Source organism: Primulina eburnea, chromosome 2 (assembly GCF_022965805.1).
Source record: "Primulina eburnea isolate SZY01 chromosome 2, ASM2296580v1, whole genome shotgun sequence".
NCBI classification, from domain to species: domain Eukaryota; kingdom Viridiplantae; phylum Streptophyta; class Magnoliopsida; order Lamiales; family Gesneriaceae; genus Primulina; species Primulina eburnea.
The window spans coordinates 47,478,464-47,500,330 of NC_133102.1; the positions used below are offsets into that span (position 1 = coordinate 47,478,464).

The following is a 21,867-nucleotide window of genomic DNA, read 5'->3' on the forward strand; positions in this document are numbered from 1 at the left end:
GTTTTTTCCCATATATTCTTTTAATAATAATCATTTCATTAATACATTTTTATTTTTAAATTTAAAATTAATTACTTTGATATTCACATTGACATCAAATTCACAGAAAATCACTATCATAAATACATGTTTATTTTTTGTTTGTTTTTCATCTATTCATTTAATAATAATCATTAATATATTTTTATTTTTAAATTTAAAATTAATTACTTTAATAATTACATTGACATCAAATTTACATAAAAGCACTATCATAAATATATATTTATTTTTTTTTCATCTATTAATTTAATAATAATCATTAATATATTTTTATTTTTAAATTTAAAATTATTTACTTTAATATTTACATTGACATCAAATTCACAGAAAATCACTATGATAATGTTATAAATTTAAATAAATTGTTAATATTACGAACATTAAGGTAATAATGGGAAAACAAATAGAGATGAGTGTGATTGAATAAAATTACATTATTAATAAATATTAACGTCATATAAAACATATTTTTCCTATTTAGAAGGTAGATATATATAGATTACTTATATATCAACAAAAATATGTGATTGAGAAAATGTTTGTATGTAAGTGATTTCATTGCAAACATTTAAGTTATTTAATCAATTTTCAATATATGATGCTAAATACATATTACTAAATAATATATTATCTATTAATTAATCTATTAAATATATGACTTTCATTTGTGAGCTTACTATTATATTATTTTTTTGTTTTACAATTTGTCATGTTAATAGTGTTATTTAAGTCATTTTTTATCTTAGTTTAATAAGATCATTAATAGTGTATTTAACTCAATCAAACTAATTATTATTTTAATTTAATTTTAAATTTAATTTTTATTAGTTAAATTTATATATTGCCGTCAAAAAATAATAGGAAGACAAAGGGAAATGAGTCGGACTGAATAAAAATAAATTATTAATAAATATTAATGTCATACAAAATTTCTTTCTGTCGTTTAAAATAAAAATATTTTCAGAATCTTTATGTGTCAATAGAGATATGTGATTGAGAGAAATGTTTGTCTGTAAGTGATTTCAAACACTGTTTTTAAGTTATTTAGTCAATTTTTTTATAAATGCTGCTAAATAAATATTACTAAATAATATGCTCCATTTGATTATTTTGTGTTCTTGCAATGAGAGGAGTTTTTTTACCCTAGCGTTACATGTTTGATTGTTATATGTCATTTGTATGATCATGTAATTGTGTTTGAATTGTTTATGTGATTTGTTTGTTTGCACAAAGAAAAGAGAAACAAAATCAAATATCCAACAAAAATGTTTATTTTCAATTTTTTATTGTTGAGATATCTTTTTAATTTTTAAACACATAATGCATGTTTTCTGTTTGCTTAGATTACTTAGTTTGAAGTGACTTACAAAATACTAAAAAAATTGAAATATTTCTTCGTTTTTACCTTATGTATCAGATTATCAAGAGATAATATTTTTTATTTATTGGGGCAAATATATTTCCAAACTTCTGTCTATAAATCAATATTTAATTTTTTTACGATATTATTATATTCTCTAATCAATTTTTTTTACTTAGATTGATAGAAGGCATTTTAATTTGAGTTTTTATGTTCTTGCTTATATTATTTTTGTAATATTATTTATTATGAAAATAATAGGTGAACTACAAAATTTGGTCGGTCTAAGAGTTCTCTGATGAACGACAAATATGGATAAATTATTAAAATATATAATATCCAATAGATTTTTGGAATGCGATTTTGTTCTAATTCAATGATTATGCATTATTCTAAATTTTAATTATATCACAAGTTAACGCATGTTTTGTTGTTGCTAGATATATTTTGTCAATAGTATAATATTTTTCTATGGTTTAAGAAAAATTGTGTGACTTTGTATTATATTTTTACGGCTGCTTTTCTAAATGGTTTTATTATGATTTCAAGTCACCATTTTTCATTTGTGTTTTTTTTAAAGAAGTGGAATTAATATCTATAAAACGATGACATTAATAAGGCGTCTTCTCTTTATTTGAAAAAAATATTGGAAAATTTATACAAATTGTGAATAATATGAGTTAATATTTAATTGGAGAGTGATTTATGCTTTTTATTGCTCGTATATACTTCAATTTCTTTGTTATTGTACTAAATAAATTATTTTTAAACTTTAAGTTATCATTTTTTTTTCATATCGAGGTTCTTTGCGTTATGATTTTTTTATACGTTTTGGTTAGTATTGTTGGCGGCAATTGGTTAGTTTATATAAAAATAAGTATGAGAGTATACCAATCAAAGCCACATATTCTGGGTCTTCTGTTGTACGAAGAGAATAATAAATGATTTATGTGAATTATATAATTTCTTGGTTTTTCATACATATAGTCTACGAAATGCGTCAAATTTCGAACAAAAAAGTTAAGACAAACATAGTGGATGAAAAAAAAGAGACATGTTGCACCATAGTGGTCGAACCATGGTGCTTGAGCTACTATGCGGTTTAAAAGATTTGAGTTGCACCATTACTACTAGCTATAGTTTTTGGTAAAGCGGCAAGCGCTCGGTCCTACAATTGGTATCAGAGCCAAGATCACGGGTTCGATTCTCATTAATTGCAAGGAGTTCAATTCTTGGGAGGAAGATTGTTGGGTGCAATAATTGTCCCTGCTTGGTAAAGCGGCCGAACCGTGGTGTTTGAGCATATGTGAGGTTTAAAAGATTTGATTTGCACCATTACTACTAGCTATAGCTTTTGGTAAAACGGCAAGCGCTCGGTCCTACATATTATGTCCTAATTTCTGTATGATATAATTCAAGCACGTTTTTTATAGATATTTGAAATTAGGTCCAACTAAGTAACATAAAACATATACATATATATTAAATCATATTTAAAGCAAAATGTTAAAATCAAGAATGATTCAGATTTAAATTTCAACAAAGCACAATGAAGAAGAAATTTAAGAATTGTATGTGTACGTTAAGTGTTATATAATGATTATGTTGCTACTTCATGGTTGTGCGACATATGTATGTCATATAAAATGTTAATATTTTTCAATAAAATATTTTTTCAAAAAGAAAAATTTTTGCATTCAGAAAAAGAAATACATGAAAAACAAATTGTGCATAATTCTCATTCTATTTATAATGGTATGAGAACAATTCTAAAACTTTATTGACACAATATAGTAGATCAATTATGTGCATTTTATTGAGACATTAACCCAGTTTCACTTTATTTCCTCCAATATTGTCTCGATATATTTCGAGGTGACTACGAGATTGTTTTTGTCTCTTTTTTAGTCAAAGTGTCTAACCAGCTAATTCATAACATTTATGATGGTAGCATAGAAAACTCCTCGTCAAATAAATTCACTTAGCCAAATATTGAAATTCAAATAAAATTCTATAATATTTCATCAAATTAATTTTGACTATCATAAAATGCTCATGAAATCTAAGTGGTTATATTATTAGATGAGATATTGAATAAGACAAATACTTTGACATATATTTGAATGATATCTCATATGCATATCTTAATTACATTATTCGTATCTCTTCTCAATATTTTTAAAATACAAAAATTAATTTTGTATATCGTTCCACAAGATATAAAATATTATAAAACAAAATATAAACTCGATATAAGAAAATTTGTTTTGTTTCAATGAATAATATAATATTATGTTCTAAACGCAACAAATGATATTGAAACTATATCATCCTCATGACATGATGCACGCAATCATTATTTCAAAGCTTCCAAAAAATGACGATCAAGATGACTTTTTTGAATTGCGTCAAATTAAATGAGAACACAATTCTAGGATATAGCCATTTGAAGAGATTTCAAGTATTTTAATCTTCAACTCCAAGGGGGCATATTCGCGATTCCCTGAGTTTTTTATGCTCAAGAGTTCCACAGTGTTCAGAGCATTTGACACCTAGGCATAGTAATTTAAGCTGGCCTTTTTCTTTGCTTGAACTTGGATAATACCTTCATTAAAATCTTCGTGGTTTACCTGTTACATCAAGATCAGACATATATTTATGTATCATTAAATTATGTACAAAAAAGAGAGATTTGAAATCATGAACATTAGGACGCAACTCATACATTTTTGCTTCTCCAGACAAGTTTACAGAGATGAGCAAAGGCAACAGTCTTACATTCTCAAAGTTCAACAAAATTTTCAAGTGCCACGGCAAAAGTTACAGGTTAAATTTGTGTAACCTTTGGAGTAGACTTGATTTCCAAAGTTCATACACACACTGAATTCCAATAAACCTCAAACAATATCACGATTTCCAAACTACAATACTCAAAACCAACAAAGACAATCTTGAATCAAGTTTGGGGCTTGAATACACTATACCCCTTATATGGGATATTTGAAGTAGACCCCTCTAATTCAAATGTCAAAACCTTTTAACCTTCAAATGCCAAATTATTTCCACTTATACCAATTAATCACCAAATCACCATTGTTTTATTTGTTTATTTATTTTAATTAACATGGTATGACGTAAAATTCTAAGGTGGACATGCCTCAGCCCTGACCCTAGTACATTTTAGGTGCACCGCCACGGGAAAAAACGCTAAAACATATATTTCGATTGTTACGTATAAAACAGCACTGTTTCATTTAGATGCCCGTGTGTCTCAGTAGACATAAACAGGCACATGCATGAGTATGCTCATGTCGAGAGAGGTGTGTGTGTTGGGGTTTTTTTTTGGGGTGGGGGGGGGTGGGGGGGGTGAAGGGGAGGGAAAGAGAGACCTCAGTGGCATCGCGGCGAAGGGCTAGCATGCCTGCTTCCACACAAACAGCTTTAAGTTGTGCACCATTGAAGTCATCAGTAGACCGAGCAAGCTCCTCAAAGTTTACATCTGGATGAACATTCATCTTCCTGGAGTGGATCTGTTATTAAAAAGATTTATAGTTTAGATGTTCCAACAGGGAACTCCTTTAAAATAAAACCTGGGCACGATACCATACTCACTTCAAAACCAAAAATTTCTTTAGGAAAACAATCATATATAGTTTCTCATCTAAAAGGTATACCTGCAAAATCCGAGCTCTGGCTTCCTCCGTAGGATGAGGAAACTCAATTTTACGATCTAGTCGACCAGACCGCATCAAGGCAGGGTCCAAGATATCAGCTCGGTTTGTCGCTGCTATGACCTAAACATGGTAATAAAATGTCGGAGCATAATAAGATAAAAAACTAGACACGATACATGAATTTCTGCACCAAAAGAAAACACATTTTACAGAGTTCAGATTCAAATATTGTAATGGTGGAATAAAATGTATCCAACCAAAGATCAAACTAATAGCACATACAAAGTCCATGAAATAAATCAAAGGCCGAAAGAACAGCACAAAGCAATTCCATCCCATCAATCATAGGTGGGAAGATCAGAAGACAATTAAAAAGTTCCAACATGCAACGATCACTAAAGTACGCAACAAGAAGGAACAAATAAACAAGTAGGGAAAATACCTTTATCCGATCATCGCTGCTAAAACCGTCAAGCTGATTGAGCAGCTCTAACATAGTTCTCTGCACTTCTCGATCCCCACTAACTTCACTGCATAAGAAGAAAGCATCATTAATTATCAGCATAGACAAAGCACCGGAGCCCTCAATAGCCAGTCCTCAGGCTAGGAAGCGGCTCCGATTAAAGACTCAAGAATCACAAAAATGAAGCAGGGGGACAGATGACAACCAGACAAACAATTAGAAAGCAAATGCCACCTATCAAAACGCTTTGTGCCAATAGCATCAATCTCATCAATAAAAATGATGCAAGGGGATTTCTCTTTGGCAAGTTGAAAAGCATCACGAACAAGTTTTGCTCCATCTCCAATGAACATCTAAAATCCAGAGTAGAATCGATTATGGTGGATTCAAGTCATCAAAAGAAAATACTCTTCACTTAAAAGTGAGACATCGTTTGGCTATTTTATAGCTTCAATGTAGGGTAGTGCCTTCTCTGGTTAAATAAGAATCACGTGTCACAAGGACAGCATCTTATATACAGAAATTTCTTAGCAGATGATGCCAAACGAGCCATGTAATGAAATCATAAAAAGGTGAAACACCACAAAATTGCATGTTACATGAAGTCTTCAAAACTGCATTAGAATGTGTAGCTGACTAAAAAGGAGGAACACTGAATAAACTAAATCATAGACTCACATACTGGCCTTAATTATGACAGTTTAAACACGAATCAACTAAAGTTGGACGAAGTTTGAAAACTAAAAAATTAAAATCTACATCTGAAATTAGCAATTCATTCAGCTTTTATCAACTCCAGTACAAAACTCTCAACAATCCAATACTCCTTCAAATTCTGAATAACTCATTTACCATACCGACACCAAATGTATATGCAACAAAGCAACTTCAAAACCCAAAAAATCGTAGAGATACCTAACAGGCATATTCAGGATTATGATTACTCAAACTCATCAGACGGTAAATCCTCCTAAAAAAATCTTGAATGTAGTTACCTGTACAAGCTGAGGGCCTGCTAGCTTCAGAAAAGTAGCATTAGTTTGGGCAGCACATGCACGAGCCATCAGAGTTTTTCCCGTCCCAGGAGGCCCATATAAAAGGACTCCTTTTGGCGGACGAACTCCTAGTTTCTGAAATCTCTCTTTGTGAGTCATGGGCAATACAATTGCCTCAACCAGTTCTTGAATCTGCAGCGATCATAAAGTATTCCCATTAAGGAATAGAAGCATTAGAAAAGATTTATGATAATATGCCCATAACAATTGGTCTCAAAGGGAATAACTTGCCTGTTTCTCCAGGCCTCCAATATCGTTGTAGTCTTCAGTTGGTTTCTCATCAACCTCCATGGCTTTGACACGAGAATCATACTCAGATGGCAGTGTATCCAAGATCAGGTAGCTGTCTTTGTTTACTCCAACCAGATCACCGGGCTTCAATTTGTCAGGATCAACGAGGCCTACTACAGGTAGGAAAATTGTCTGCATTGACATAGTATGTAGTAAAAATACCATCCATCAAGGAGGGCTGACAACTCAAAGTATGATCAATATAAAAAAGGCTCATTAAGGAAGAGGAAGAGAGAAAAAGGAAAAAATGCATGGATACATGCTATCAAACCTGGCGAGTGGATGTTTTTAGCACTACACATTTACCCTTTCTCTGTGAATCAAGATCAATATTTGCACCATCTTCTTCAGCCTCTTCCTCTGGGTTCATTTCCAAAATCTAACAAAAGTAGAGAATGGGAAAATATGATTCACAAAATCTGGAAAATCACATTACCTAAACATTCTCAAACTACTTGTCAAATGAGAGAAATTAATGAATACAAAATCAACCTTAAGGGAGAGCCTCTAAGAATCATTCATGATAGCAAGTTGCCTAGTCTAAGAGTTGATTGATACCAAAATTCAATCTTCAAAGCATTCTAATTCAAATACATATCCTCCCCAACACACACACATACACACAGAGTAGGCATAGAAACGGACAGGGTAACAGAAGGAATGAGGAGCAAACTGATACAATTCCGGCTTCATTTTAATCAGTTTACATAAGAGGTAGAAAGATAAATATAGAGCTCCAAATAGACTGACACAAAAGACTAATAGTTATCCCTTCTTTCCACAACCATAAAGTGATTGCTACTACTACCACCAACTTCCATTGGTTTAATCCAGTCCATATCTGTTGAATTCATATTCACTATGAAATTGCGAGACAGAGAAACATAGTCTCAACATAATACACCAACTGGATGATGATACCAGATAATGATTTTTTTTCTCACAATCCAACTAAATACACGTAACTAAGAAGGAATAGAGATTTCCAAATGAGGGAAGAGTTAATAAGAGGAGATGTTGGATCATCAACCAAAAAGAAATCGAAACATGTAGGGAGAAACTATGCCCTCTTAACACCAAACCCTTGCCCCCAAACTCTGAAAATTTAAAAATAAAAAACGAAAAAGAACGAGAAAGAAACAGTCTCTCATTGCAACCCGTTAATAGATTTAGTACAGCTCTCAGCACCGTCCGCAATTCACCTTGTCGACACCACGACAACACGTTGCTTCTACCACATGTGGTTCAGAACTTAGAGTTCCTTTTAACCCCCTGACTGAATTTTTCACGCCACCAGTCCATGGTTAGCAAATGACCAAGAACTGTAAAGAGCTAAAACCCAAGATGGCTGTTTTAAACAGTATTCTGTATTCATTTAATTCTGTTTCCTTCTCTCTGAAAGGTCAAAAAATAAAAACTTTTGAACAACACCTTGAGCAATGGCGCAAAATTATTCCAATTTCTAAAGTTACTACCAAGATGAACAGAAAAAATACCTCTACAATGTTGCCGACCAGATAAGGAAGCTGCTTATTCAGCTTAATTTTTTCTTGATTCTCCTTCGTCTTCTCCCTGAATGAATCTAACTCGAGATTCGTTCTCTGCAACTCTTCCTGTGAAAATAAAGAGATCAATACTTCAACACAGTAGGACTAAAATACGTACCACCGAAGATAAAAAAAATTAAGTAATTTTATAATCAACGCAAAATTTTATCATCCATCACCATATTCAAATAAACGTAGAAAAAGTGACCAGAAGATGACCTTGAGGATTCGAATTTCGTTATCAAGAAGGCGAGATGCGCGAATGATATCTTCGGTGGTCATGGAAGAAAGCTGATCGTCCTCGAAATTGTCTTCTACCATCGGCGTCGCCATTTTCCGACCGTCACAGAGGGGGAGAGAGAGAGAGGGGTAAGTTAATGTTATGCGTAGAAGTGAGGAATTCTCTGCGAAAAGTGGTTTTAAGTATATGGGCCTACATGATGTCATGGGCTAATGGTTCAATTTTGTTAATGGGCTTTGAAGTGAAGGATTCTCTTTTCGGGCTTGACCTTTGTTGAAATTTTAGGCCCAAAACTTCACTTTCGGTCTGGAAGATGGTGATTTCAAGCGTGCATTGGATTGCATTGCAAAGTTCAAAAGCTTGGTTGATAACTAAAAACGTCGTTTTATAGTTCTTTCAACAAATTGTTAATTTTCACGACTTAGGTGTTGGAAGCCATTGTTCCTGTTGAGTGAATTCGGATAAAATTAAAAGTGAAGCCATTGTTGCACAACTAATTTTATATATTTGTGTTTCATGTCCTTTTCTCGTATATTTTGTTTAACTACACATACCAATCATTTGTGTATAAAACAGGAAATGAAACGCAATTCGGAACCAAATATTACTAGCGTTGCTATTTTTAATGAGCGAAAAATAGCTTCGTTTCATAATCACCATAGTCTACTGTTTTCTTTTTTTATTCTGGGATAAAAATCTTTTTCATTTTAAAGTGTCACTTTGCACTTTTTTTTTATTTAAAAAAGGTGACTTAATAGCTACTTTCAATGTAAAGATGGCGTGAATTCCATGCAATTCTTGATTCAGGTTATATCCTAAAGCATTAATGAGTATGAAATTTAAGCGAACACAAAAAGGAAGTGCAATGCGCATTCAATCTTTTAAAGGCATATAATTATACTTGTTTATTTTCCCCAAAACAAATTAATTAAAGAGCAAGCTAGAACCAATCTCATAAAAAAGGTGTTCTATGTTACCGTGTACAAGTAAATTGTTCTTGAGATTGTAAACAAAATTTACAAAGAAAAGTTTAATCAAACAATGAAACTAATAAAAAAAAATTATTTATTTATTTTTTGAAGTATGGAGAATCAAATTGATTGAACCAAAAATATCATATAAATTTGGCGCCTGTCAGGGACGGATCCAAGAATAAGAGTTGGGGTGGGCTTGAACTCAATATGATAAGTTATATATTATTAAAAAAAAAGTACATCATATCGTTCAACGAAGTTGTGCCTTACGTGATTTTAAAACATAAAATTCATCAATAATAGAATTTACATCAATATGTTTAGCTAAATCTCGTTCAATATAGAGTGTCAAACAATCGGCAAGAAAGTCATCCTCCATTTTATTGCGAAGTTCCGTCTTCACATGCTTCATTGCTGAAAAAGCCCGTTCAATAGTGGCAGTAGACACAGATAATGTCAAAACAAGATGAATCAATCTAGTCAACATAACATAAACACTTGACCGTCCACTCTCGGTCAATTGCTGACACAACTCAACAAGTGTAGAAACCTTTAAATTCTGCATCACATCGAGTTTATAAATGTATCAATTCATACTTCAAAACAACAATTTCTTGATCTGTGAAATCTCCAGGATAAAACTTCTTCGCAAGCTTGCAAATATCATCACTGTTAAATGAGTCAAATGAATTTTTAGGATCTAAAGCTATACTAAGAGAAAGAAGTTTAACCGATTACTCATTGAACCGAGTATTTAACTCCATCAAAATGAAATCTATTGCTGCATTAAAAACATCAAAGTGGTAATGATGTTCTATTGAATAAACCGTCGCTAATTAAAACCGCCGATCCACTTTTTTTTTATTTTTTAATAATTTAGCGACGGTTTTAGCAATAACCGTCGCTAATATTTGCGACGGTTTTTGATAAAACTGTCGCCGATCCCCATCGGCGACAGGTTTACTAAAACCGTCGCAAAAGTAGCGACGGTTTTCACAAAACCGTCGCTAAAACCGTCGCTAAATAAAATAAATGGGCTGGGCTGCCCAGTACAGCCCTAGCGTAGATCCGTCTCTGGCGCCTGTGCTAATTTGATATATCATGATCACATATGATGAACCCCATCTAAGGAGTTTCAAGAGCAAAACGAGCACATATTGAGGGTCAACCTTGTGACTGCACACAAACTTGCACGTATATGTATAACTGGATACAACACTGTTAATTTGGTTATTAATTGAAACTTCATCCAATGGAAAGCAATAAACATGTCCGAGGATTACTTTACTTCAACACTCGGAAATTGGGAACAGGCAAACACGATGACACCTCATTCGCACGGCCCGACATGCAGGTTCATCTGCTGATTAGCAATAAGTAGCATTAATCAATAACCGTAAAAAAAAGTCAAATATAAGTGTTCATCTTAAAAAGTTATAACCAAATGCATAAATCTGGGAAGAAAGCAAAAATAGTTGAATGCTGCAGAGCATTCTTATAGCAAAAGGCCTTCGAGTCACCACTTGGACTTAGATTTCGTGGGACCAATTTCCTAGCAATACCAAAGTAAAAGTGTGTGCCACCTGCATCCCTCAATTAGAAAGTCAAGTAATTACAATGTGTAAGGAATTAAATGAATACTCTAAAATGCACAACTTCAATTACTATTTGTGAGCAGATGTTCTCTCTCTTCACCTAAATACTGTAATAATTCTCATTGACTTCACCCTTAGGATACAAACTATTCACCTCGATCAGTTTATGACATAGGAATACTGTGAACCTGCTCAGAGAAGAAACCTTGAGTAAGTAGAGATGTTTTTATTTCATTTCAAATCTCCTGATATAATCATTAATTCAACTATTCATTGTTCCCCACAATACTGTCATTGTATTAACTTTAGACTCAATACACAAAATTAACATAAATAAATCAATCCAACAAATTTCTACATGACATTAAAATAGTCATTTTCATAAAATAAAACCAAACATACATTATATTCTCCAATGCAAGCACCCAAAAAACAATACCAAATATTACTATTTCTCTTTGGCATGTCTATGAGACTTCACGACATATCAATCCATATGCCTAGATGAAAACAAAATTATTTACTCGATTTCAATAACCGTTTCAAATGCTATTTTGATTAATTTGGTAGCACCAACGGAATGTCAAACATTTGTTTCTGCTCACAGTAACTCTCACAAACTGATTCTTCAAGGCAACCATATGAATTTTTTAAATTCCCTATACGTCTTGAATATTGGGGGTACTAAAAACAACTGACCAAACACAATTGAAAAAAAATAAAAATAATATTTGTGAAGTACAGTAAAGAGAAAGATGGTGCTTAAGTTGAATTGGACAATATTTTTCAAATCTCGAACAAACATCCAAACTCAGCTCCTTCGATGCACAAAATCTTATTACCAGTAAATGATGATGGTACATAAATTATCATCCCACAGCAACACTGAAGTTTTAGGCTTTTAGCTTTTGCAACACCACAAAGTACAGACATATCCACTGCCCACCCAAAAGGCACACCCACGTTCTTGTCATGAAACAACTTAGGTTGCAGACAACAATAACGCCCGAGTAACTCCAAGTTCATGTCATAAAAAAGAAAAAAAAAACTAAATTTCATGGGATGGATAGACGAGCAGCAGTTAAAAACAATTTATCAGATTAAACATCAAGCAGTACACATACAACTGATTTTGTTTTAAAAATGCAATCCTAGACTGAGAACATTGAGTTATGAGCCCGACCTTATAAAATCAAGTCTCCGATTCGATAGAATTCAGTGAGAAGAAGAAGAAGAGGTGGTATGAGAATGAGATTTAGGAGCGTAGATCTTGTTATACGCGGTTTCTCCGACAAGCAGGGACGGATCCAGGAATAGAAGTTGGGGCACACAGGTAATGTCAAAACAAGATTAATGTTCCATTTTGAAAAAGTTCAAGTTATAATCCTAAACAAGAATAAAATAATTATTAAACAAATAAACAAGTAATAGTCAATCAACAACTCAACAACAAACAATCAAGAAACCACAAATCACGCATAGAGAAGCTATAAAAAACAAAATAAAAAATGTATAGCCGATTCTTACTTAGATTGTTGCCTTGCCGATGAGCAATTCGATTTCTTCGGGAGTCCGCAATTCTATTTTGTCGCTAAAGGGCTTGGGACTAGGGAGAGAAATTTTGTAGAATTGAGGTGGGGCGGATCAGAGGATATGGTCTCATCCTTGTAAATGGACGGGACTTGATTGGACTAAGACATTGATGTACGACGGTTTTTGAAACAATCGTCGCTATTAGCAACGGTTTTTCAAAAAACAGTCGCTAATAGCGACTGTTTGAATTAAAACCGTCGCCGATCCAGATCGGCGACGGTTTTACTAAAACCGTCGCAAATATTAGCGACGGTTTCTGAAAAACCGTCGCTAAAAAAGTGGGCTGGCCTACAGCCCAGTACAGCCCATGCATAAATCCGTCTCTGCCGACAAGATATATACCGAAGGCAACAAGCGCGATACCAAGGCCGGGTGTGGCGTGCCGTCACTGATTCGACAACATTGGGTGCTTCCGCCACTCGTCGCGCTGCTTGAAGAACTCTCCGGTGGATCAAGAAACCACAAGTAATAGTCAATCAACAACTCAACAACAAACAATCAAGAAACCACAAATTACGCATAGAGAAGCTATAAAAAACAAAATAAAAAATGTATAGCCGATTTTTACTTGGATTGTTGCCTTGCTGATGAGCAATTCGATTTCTTCGGGAGTCCGCAATTCTATTTTGTCGTTAAAGGGCTTGGGACTAAGGAGAGAAATTTTGTAGAATTGAGGTGTGGCGGATCAGAGGATATGGGATGGATTTGGTCTCATCCTTGTAAATGGACGGGACTTGATTGGACTAAGACATTGATGTACGACGGTTTTTGAAACAACCGTCGCTATTAGCAACGGTTTTTCAAAAAACAGTCGCTAATAGCGACTGTTTGAATTAAAACCGTCGCCGATCCAGATCGGCGACGGTTTTACTAAAACCGTCGCAAATATTAGCGACGGTTTCTGAAAAACCGTCGCTAAAAAAGTGGGCTGGCCTACAGCCCAGTACAGCCCATGCATAAATCCGTCTCTGCCGACAAGATATATACCGAAGGCAACAAGCGCGATACCAAGGCCGGGTGTGGCGTGCCGTCACTGATTCGACAACATTGGGTGCTTCCGCCACTCGTCGCGCTGCTTGAAGAACTCTCCGGTGGATCAAGAAACCACAAGTAATAGTCAATCAACAACTCAACAACAAACAATCAAGAAACCACAAATTACGCATAGAGAAGCTATAAAAAACAAAATAAAAAATGTATAGCCGATTTTTACTTGGATTGTTGCCTTGCTGATGAGCAATTCGATTTCTTCGGGAGTCCGCAATTCTATTTTGTCGTTAAAGGGCTTGGGACTAGGGAGAGAAATTTTGTAGAATTGAGGTGTGGCGGATCAGAGGATATGGGATGGATTTGGTCTCATCCTTGTAAATGGACGGGACTTGATTGGACTAAGACATTGATGTACGACGGTTTTTGAAACAACCGTCGCTATTAGCAACGGTTTTTCAAAAAACAGTCGCTAATAGCGACTGTTTGAATTAAAACCGTCGCCGATCCAGATCGGCGACGGTTTTACTAAAACCGTCGCAAATATTAGCGACGGTTTCTGAAAAACCGTCGCTAAAAAAGTGGGCTGGCCTACAGCCCAGTACAGCCCATGCATAAATCCGTCTCTGCCGACAAGATATATACCGAAGGCAACAAGCGCGATACCAAGGCCGGGTGTGGCGTGCCGTCACTGATTCGACAACATTGGGTGCTTCCGCCACTCGTCGCGCTGCTTGAAGAACTCTCCGGTGGATCAAGAAACCACAAGTAATAGTCAATCAACAACTCAACAACAAACAATCAAGAAACCACAAATTACGCATAGAGAAGCTATAAAAAACAAAATAAAAAATGTATAGCCGATTTTTACTTGGATTGTTGCCTTGCTGATGAGCAATTCGATTTCTTCGGGAGTCCGCAATTCTATTTTGTCGTTAAAGGGCTTGGGACTAGGGAGATAAATTTTGTAGAATTGAGGTGGGACGGATCAGAGGATATGGGATGGATTTGGTCTCATCCTTGTAAATGGACGGGACTTGATTGGACTAAGACATTGATGTACGACGGTTTTTGAAACAACCGTCGCTATTAGCAACGGTTTTTCAAAAAACAGTCGCTAATAGCGACTGTTTGAATAAAACCGTCGCCGATCCAGATCGGCGACGGTTTTACTAAAACCGTCGCAAATATTAGCGACGGTTTCTGAAAAACCGTCGCTAAAAAAGTGGGCTGGCCTACAGCCCAGTACAGCCCATGCATAAATCCGTCTCTGCCGACAAGATATATACCGAAGGCAACAAGCGCGATACCAAGGCCGGGTGTGGCGTGCCGTCACTGATTCGACAACATTGGGTGCTTCCGCCACTCGTCGCGCTGCTTGAAGAACTCTCCGGTGGATCAAGAAACCACAAGTAATAGTCAATCAACAACTCAACAACAAACAATCAAGAAACCACAAATTACGCATAGAGAAGCTATAAAAAACAAAATAAAAAATGTATAGCCAATTTTTACTTGGATTGTTGCCTTGCTGATGAGCAATTCGATTTCTTCGGGAGTCCGCAATTCTATTTTGTCGTTAAAGGGCTTGGGACTAGGGAGATAAATTTTGTAGAATTGAGGTGGGACGGATCAGAGGATATGGGATGGATTTGGTCTCATCCTCGTAAATGGACGGGACTTGATTGGACTAAGACATTGATGTACGACGGTTTTTGAAACAACCGTCGCTATTAGCAACGGTTTTTCAAAAAACAGTCGGATCGGCGACGATTTTACTAAAACCGTCGCAAATATTAACGACGGTTTCTGAAAAATCGTCGCTAAAAAAAAGTGGGCTGGGCTCCAGCCCAGTGCAGCCCATGTATAAATCCGTCTCTGCCGACAAGATATATACCGAAGGCAACAAGCGCGATACCAAGGTCGGGTGTGGCGTGCCGCCACTGATTCGACAACATTGGGTGCTTCCGCCACTCGTCGCGCCGCTTGAAGAACTCTCCGGTGGATCCCAGCGGCTTCGCCATCGACAATGCTCCTTTTTTCCTGGTGGTTTTATCCCGACGATCAGAAATGAAGCTTGGGTGAGCTGGGAATGGGATGGCTCTTGACGATGGGCTAAAATTGGGCCCACTTGGGATTTGGTTATGTAATAGGCCTTCCTATCAATTTTTTTAAAATAATTTTTTATGTTTGGATACAGAAATACTTTAAAAAAATATTAAAATATAAATTTAAAAAATCCTGAAAATATGAATTTATGACTTCCATATCAGCTTTTTTCAAGAAGAAAAAATTATAATAATTCTCACATTCGTATAAAAAAAAACAAATATAAATTGGTTCTACCTAAGTCACACAACAATTAAACGAAAATTTAAAACAGAAAGGAAAACATTGACCAACAACCGAGGTATTTTCTTCATATTTCCCCCACAAGCAAGTCAGACATGCTCGGCTGCTATATATTTATATATTCCTCAGACTGCTCACTGTGAAAAACAATACGATGTCAACATATCAATTAGCTATTTCAATCTCTCCACTTTTCTTGAAAAATGATTCCCCAGTTTCCATCAAATTTTTGCCATTTGTCTCCAATAATCCGACCCATTTCAAGAATTACTCGGTTTCTAGCAGACTTAAGTCTTTGAAGGGACACAGATTTTTCCATTCAAGAATCACTTGCTCTGCGGATGCTGCAAAGGTAGAGGTTAAAAACAGAAGTTGCATTATTATATAGAAGTTACGCAAATATTTATTTTTTTTGGAATTGTGTTTTGTGCGTTTTTAGATGGCCTGGAGTTCTTTGAAAAGTTGTAGTTTTTAAGTTTTTTTGGCTGGTATTTAGCAGGGTTCTGAAGTGGTGGTGAAAGACAAAAGTGTATCTGTTGTCCTGCTTGCAGGAGGAAAGGGCAAAAGAATGGGTGTAAGTCATTAATTCCTCCTTTTATATAATTGTCTGTACATGATTTTTGGTCATAAAGAATTGGCATTATTTCGTGGTTGGGACGATGGTATCTTAAGTGAAACAAGATAGGAGTTTTTGAATAATCTTTTCAAGATTCCAAATTTCGTTGGGTAACCTTAGAATTCTACTTTTGAATGCTTTTACAATATAGTGAGCTTATGAAATATGTTGACCATTTCAAATTCTCTTCTTCTTTTTCTCTTTTACCTAGGATCCTTGCTAAAGAGAGCAAGATCCAATATTAATGGAATGTAGAAGCTGAAGGCCTTCTGGTATTCTAACGTAGTGATTTAGAATAAAACAACCATTCAAATTTGATAGAATGGATACGCCCAAATCCCTTTTTTAACAGGAAAGAAGCACATAAATCCTGTCATTATAGCATGGTGAAGAATGAAAATCGGACTTGCCACAATATTTTGAGAAGGTGAACTGTGATAATAAGATGGAAAGATAGACTAGCTTGTTAAGTTGGCGACAGTTAAAATGAACTGAAATTTGAGTCACGAAAGTTTCTCTGGATTTTGTAATTCTTGTTTGTCATGCCCTTTTATGCTTTTATTACTTATTCACTTTTATGGACTGTATTCCAAGTACATGATAATATATATAAGTATATTTTGATGTAGGCAAGCATGCCAAAACAGTATCTTCCACTTCTGGGCCAACCAATTGCATTGTACAGGCGAGTGCGGTGACTCAATATTCTTGAACTCGGGACAGTTGTGACCAAGATATATGACATTTTTCTTTTGATATAACTTTCTTTCGTTTCATTATTTTGAGGTTTTTTTTAAAGTGAACTAGGTAGTAGTTAAATTGTGAAATTTGTCCATGTTGAAATCCTTGCTCCGGCTCTCTCGGATACTGATACAGCAGAAATATGATTATGTCTAGGCTTATCATGATAAAACAGAATAAAAATGAGAACTTCAAATTAGGGATTGTAGATTTTATTTTTCATTTATGATCTTTTTACTTTTTGAAATCACAAACTTGACATTTTCTTGCAGTTTCTATACTTTCTCAAAGATGCCTGAAGTGAAGGAAATTGTTGTTGTATGCGATCCTTCTTATCAAGATATTTTTGAAGGTCTGAAGTTACTCTATATTAGCTGAAGTAATGCCAAACCAGAAATATTTATTGAAACATTACTGCAAAATACACACTTCTCAAGATCGATCAAGCTTGTTTTCTCATTGTTTTTTTTTTAGATGCCAAGGAGAACATCCAAGTGGACCTGAAATTCGCATTACCCGGAAAGGAGAGACAAGATTCTGTATATAGTGGATTAGAGGTGTATACACCTTTCCTGTTCTAATTTTCGTACTTGGATTGTGAAGGCCTTTCCTTTAGTTGTGCACTTTTTATTTTCCTCCAGCATCCTTTTATCTAAGAAAATTATAATCAAGCATGCAGACTATAATGTTCTAGATTTTACAAAAAACTAGAATACCCCGACCGCCTTCAAGTAGTATTACTAATGGCTATCTCTTGGGAATTTGGAGACTGGGAATTTGGAGACTTTTATTTTCACCAAACATGTAAAGGAACAATCTTGGAACGTTTTCTCTACAAATAACTATCATAATTGTTGCTTTTAACTTGGAATTCAGTCAATGAAAACTTATGGCGGCTAACATTTGTAGATAAGAGGATAAGACAACTGTTTTCTATTGTGAATTAAGTATACCGGATTGTGTTGTGAGATGAATGTGGTTTCTTGATGTTCAGGCAATTGATTCAAATTCTGAGCTTGTCTGCATTCATGATTCTGCAAGACCTCTTGTATTAACTGAAGATGTAACCCAGGTTGGTTTCTCAGTTGAATCGGTTTTTCTCTTGTCTATATCTTTCTTTTAACCGTTTCAGCTTCAGTTTTTCTCGGTTCTCAAAAATCCTATTAGTTGTCCATATTTATTTGAATTTACCACTCACATAGTATTATTTAACCCTGTAATGAATTGAGACTGTGCTTGTTTATGTTCAATCGGCAAAGAAATCAAGAAGCATATATAACTGCATCTTGAACAAGGGATGAACTTAAAAGAATTAGCAATTCATCTCAGCTATTAATTTTGTTTGTGATCGGAATTTATCTGATATTGGTTTTTTTTACATAGAAACCAACTTTCTATGAAATCATTCTCCTAAACTCCTACTCTATTGGTTTGTCATAGGTTCTTAAGGATGGTTGGCTTATCGGGGCAGCTGTATTAGGTGTTCCTGCGAAAGCTACAATTAAAGAGGTGGTTATTTCACATCTCCATCTGTAAAGCCCCAGCTATACATGAAATAATTTTCTGGAGAAAAGATCAGTTTTACTTTTACATGTGAGGGCTGAACGCATTGTTTTATAATTGATTTCTCATATATTCTAACTTTTGGATTTAAATTCTCTTCTTATGACTGCCAATGTGGCTGAGAGCCTTTACATCCCATAAAATGAGATCTCTTTGATGATATATCTATGATTTTGATTAAAATTGTCTTCTAGTGCGCTTTTGACCAAGAGTTTGCTGATACTTCCTTTTTTTTTATCTGTACTACTCTACAAGTTCATCCAGAATTCTGATAAAGTAACAATGATTATAATCTTAGGAGAACTAGAGTTCTTCTATACATATATATGGTTTCAAACAAGTTATCATGTTCATGTGTGTGAACTAAAAAATGATTCTGTTGTGTTCAATACATGCTGAATGAGAAAAGATTAAACATGGGCTTTGAGCCTGAATATAAGTTTTTTTGCATAATCACCACCACTCGAGTCCAGAAAGATTGGAATTTGTGGCACTATCAGATCTCAGAGTAAAGTCATGATTCAGTTACAGACCTTAAATATGGAACTCAAGGCAAAAATTAGTTTGAAGACTAGTGCAATTAGATAATAAGTTATTTTTCCCTCTTTCTTATTCATGCATCGTGCACATTGTGTTAAAAAATAAATTTATGTGTCTTTGTGACTGCAATGGGTCAGGCAAATAGTGAAGGTTTCGTGGTAAAAACTTTGGACAGAAAGACGCTTTGGGAAATGCAAACTCCCCAGGTTTTAGCATCAAAACTTTATTAGTGCGTGTTCACAATGTTATTTATCGAACTTGTTGGGAGGCATTTTCTTACTATTGATGTCATCAACTGTTCGGCAGGTTGTCAAGCCTGAATTGCTCAAGAAAGGTTTTGAATTGGTTAATAGGTAATTATAAAATCTCGACAGCCAAAATAATAACTTCCATTTTTTATTATTCATTGCACATCAATTTGTTGGATAAATTGGAATGAATGTGTTCATAATGTTGAACAATGGAGTATGAAGGAAAATAGCTTCTAGTGTAGCCCATTTGTAGAGTTTTGCCTGTGGGTTTGAGGTGTGATATAATGATCTACGAGATGTTCACTGACAGAAAAAACCAAAAAACTAAGTTCTATGTGAGAAATGTTGTGTGAGAGAAAATTCTCATTGACCCTTTCTGATAAGGTGCCACATGTACGGGGACTATCTCTTGAACTCTTATGACTCTCATAGATTTTTGGTACCAATGGATCAATATCTTATCCGACAACGAGGACATGGAATATTGTACAGATGAGTATAAAGCCCGTCTCATATCGGTTTGCTAAGTAATTGCTAATTACCGAATCCATTGTGTAGAATTTTGCATGTGAAAGCCATAGCTGGGCGTGGCATCGATCAGAAAATCACAATTGTTCTACTATGAAAGCATTGCAGCTCATTTTAAGCCAGCCTAAATGTTTAGCATACTTAAATATGGTAGCAGACGGATAATGGATGAAATAGATTAGTCTCTACTCTCTAGTGTAAAGAAAATGTTCGCCTACCTATCTGCACTGGGAAGTCCCATGGAAAATTTTGAAGCCTTTTTATGTTTCTACAGGGAAGGTCTTGAAGTCACCGACGATGTGTCAATTGTAGAGTATCTTAAGCATCCGGTTTACATTACCAAAGGATGCTACACCAACATCAAGGTAAATAAATAAATTCACGGTCTTGTGAAATTGCTTGTTTCCTTTTGTCGACTCGGATGATGATGATAATGACATTATATTTTACACAGCTTGATTTCGAAAAGAAAATAGTTCAGTTAATATTTCGAATTGCAGGTTACAACCCCGGATGATCTATTACTTGCTGAGAGAATATTGAATCCTGATTCTTGAAATTCTACCATGAATTCCTCAACTTGGGTACAGGTAGCCTAAAGTTTTCGTATCCATTATTCATCGAGGTCCTGCAAAACGTTAGCCAATTTTGAGTTTTACGTGTATTTCGAATATTGTTACATCATAAGAAAGTGAATGAATGAAATTTATCAACTTTGTCGCTTCTTCGATTATGTACAATTCTATTTAGTGACTCGAGTTTAAATAATCTATTCACACTGCACATATTGTCTGAATTCAAATTTTGACCATTATTTTACGAAAGCTTCTAATATAGGGAAGTGATCAGCATATTTCATTAAAATTTCCGAAGAACTTGGATTAAGTTTGCACTGCTCAGCATAACTAGTTGTATTGTTAATTTTGAGTGAGAACATTAATTCACATCTGTGGGAACTCTACTTCTCATCTTTTGTGTAAATTAAAAATGTATAACGACAATGGACTATTTCAATCTTGGGCGCAAACGGACTCTCTCTCAGAGCTTCTCATATGCGTATGCGACAATACATACTCCTAACATCATCCACACCTCGTTTCTTTTGTCTCTCTTGTTCGTGCAAGTACAAATTGAGTTGTAATTTAATTTCTATGGTTACGATTTCCTTTCTCTCTTACTTATCCTCTGCAAGCAACCAGCATCCTTGACTAAATTCAATTTTATATTTGTATGCAACCATAGCATCGTCATTAATTTTGCGCGTCCTTTACCTAAAATTTTAGTGATTGAGGCGTTTTAATGTGAAAAGTTTCAGATTTGTTTTTTTTAAAAAAATTTTTTGGGAAAAATGGATATTTTATATTGTCAAGTTCAGTTTTAGAATTTTTTTTTATTAGGCAATTTTGGTCTTTTTTATGACATGACATTGATATGATGCTCATGTATGTGTGCAT

The 21,867-nt window shown here is 34.7% G+C and overlaps 3 protein-coding genes across 5 annotated transcripts; 1 reads left to right on the plus strand and 2 right to left on the minus strand.

The window, feature by feature from the left end:
* Window positions 1–3,767: 3,767 nt before the first annotated feature.
* LOC140823907 (26S proteasome regulatory subunit 6A homolog) lies at window positions 3,768–8,831 on the minus strand. The gene is made up of 10 exons (XM_073185487.1): window positions 8,652–8,831; window positions 8,382–8,498; window positions 7,157–7,264; window positions 6,826–7,017; window positions 6,535–6,726; window positions 5,774–5,892; window positions 5,519–5,606; window positions 5,077–5,196; window positions 4,792–4,932; window positions 3,768–4,032 (listed from the first exon to the last, which is right to left on the minus strand). Exons 1-10 carry the CDS (start codon window positions 8,763–8,765, stop codon window positions 3,955–3,957), a joined length of 1,269 nt encoding a protein of 422 aa, XP_073041588.1. The 5' UTR covers window positions 8,766–8,831; the 3' UTR covers window positions 3,768–3,954.
* Window positions 8,832–11,016: 2,185 nt separating this feature from the next.
* LOC140823909 (NADH dehydrogenase [ubiquinone] 1 beta subcomplex subunit 3-B-like) lies at window positions 11,017–15,969 on the minus strand. The gene is made up of 3 exons (XM_073185488.1): window positions 15,704–15,969; window positions 12,426–12,530; window positions 11,017–11,230 (listed from the first exon to the last, which is right to left on the minus strand). Exons 1-2 carry the CDS (start codon window positions 15,844–15,846, stop codon window positions 12,458–12,460), a joined length of 216 nt encoding a protein of 71 aa, XP_073041589.1. The 5' UTR covers window positions 15,847–15,969; the 3' UTR covers window positions 11,017–11,230; window positions 12,426–12,457.
* Window positions 15,970–16,227: 258 nt separating this feature from the next.
* On the plus strand, window positions 16,228–21,196 carry LOC140823910 (2-C-methyl-D-erythritol 4-phosphate cytidylyltransferase, chloroplastic-like). 3 transcript variants are annotated; one of them, XM_073185489.1, is made up of 11 exons: window positions 16,228–16,532; window positions 16,674–16,748; window positions 17,420–17,475; window positions 17,804–17,883; window positions 18,006–18,088; window positions 18,526–18,603; window positions 18,972–19,040; window positions 19,772–19,840; window positions 19,941–19,987; window positions 20,688–20,778; window positions 20,914–21,196. In XM_073185489.1, exons 1-11 carry the CDS (start codon window positions 16,329–16,331, stop codon window positions 20,968–20,970), a joined length of 909 nt encoding a protein of 302 aa, XP_073041590.1. In that variant the 5' UTR covers window positions 16,228–16,328; the 3' UTR covers window positions 20,971–21,196. The 3 variants fall into 3 exon arrangements, with proteins under 3 accessions (XP_073041590.1, XP_073041591.1, XP_073041592.1); XM_073185490.1 differs by having other exon boundaries at window positions 16,229–16,526; window positions 16,671–16,748; XM_073185491.1 differs by having other exon boundaries at window positions 16,232–16,526.
* Window positions 21,197–21,867: the final 671 nt, after the last annotated feature.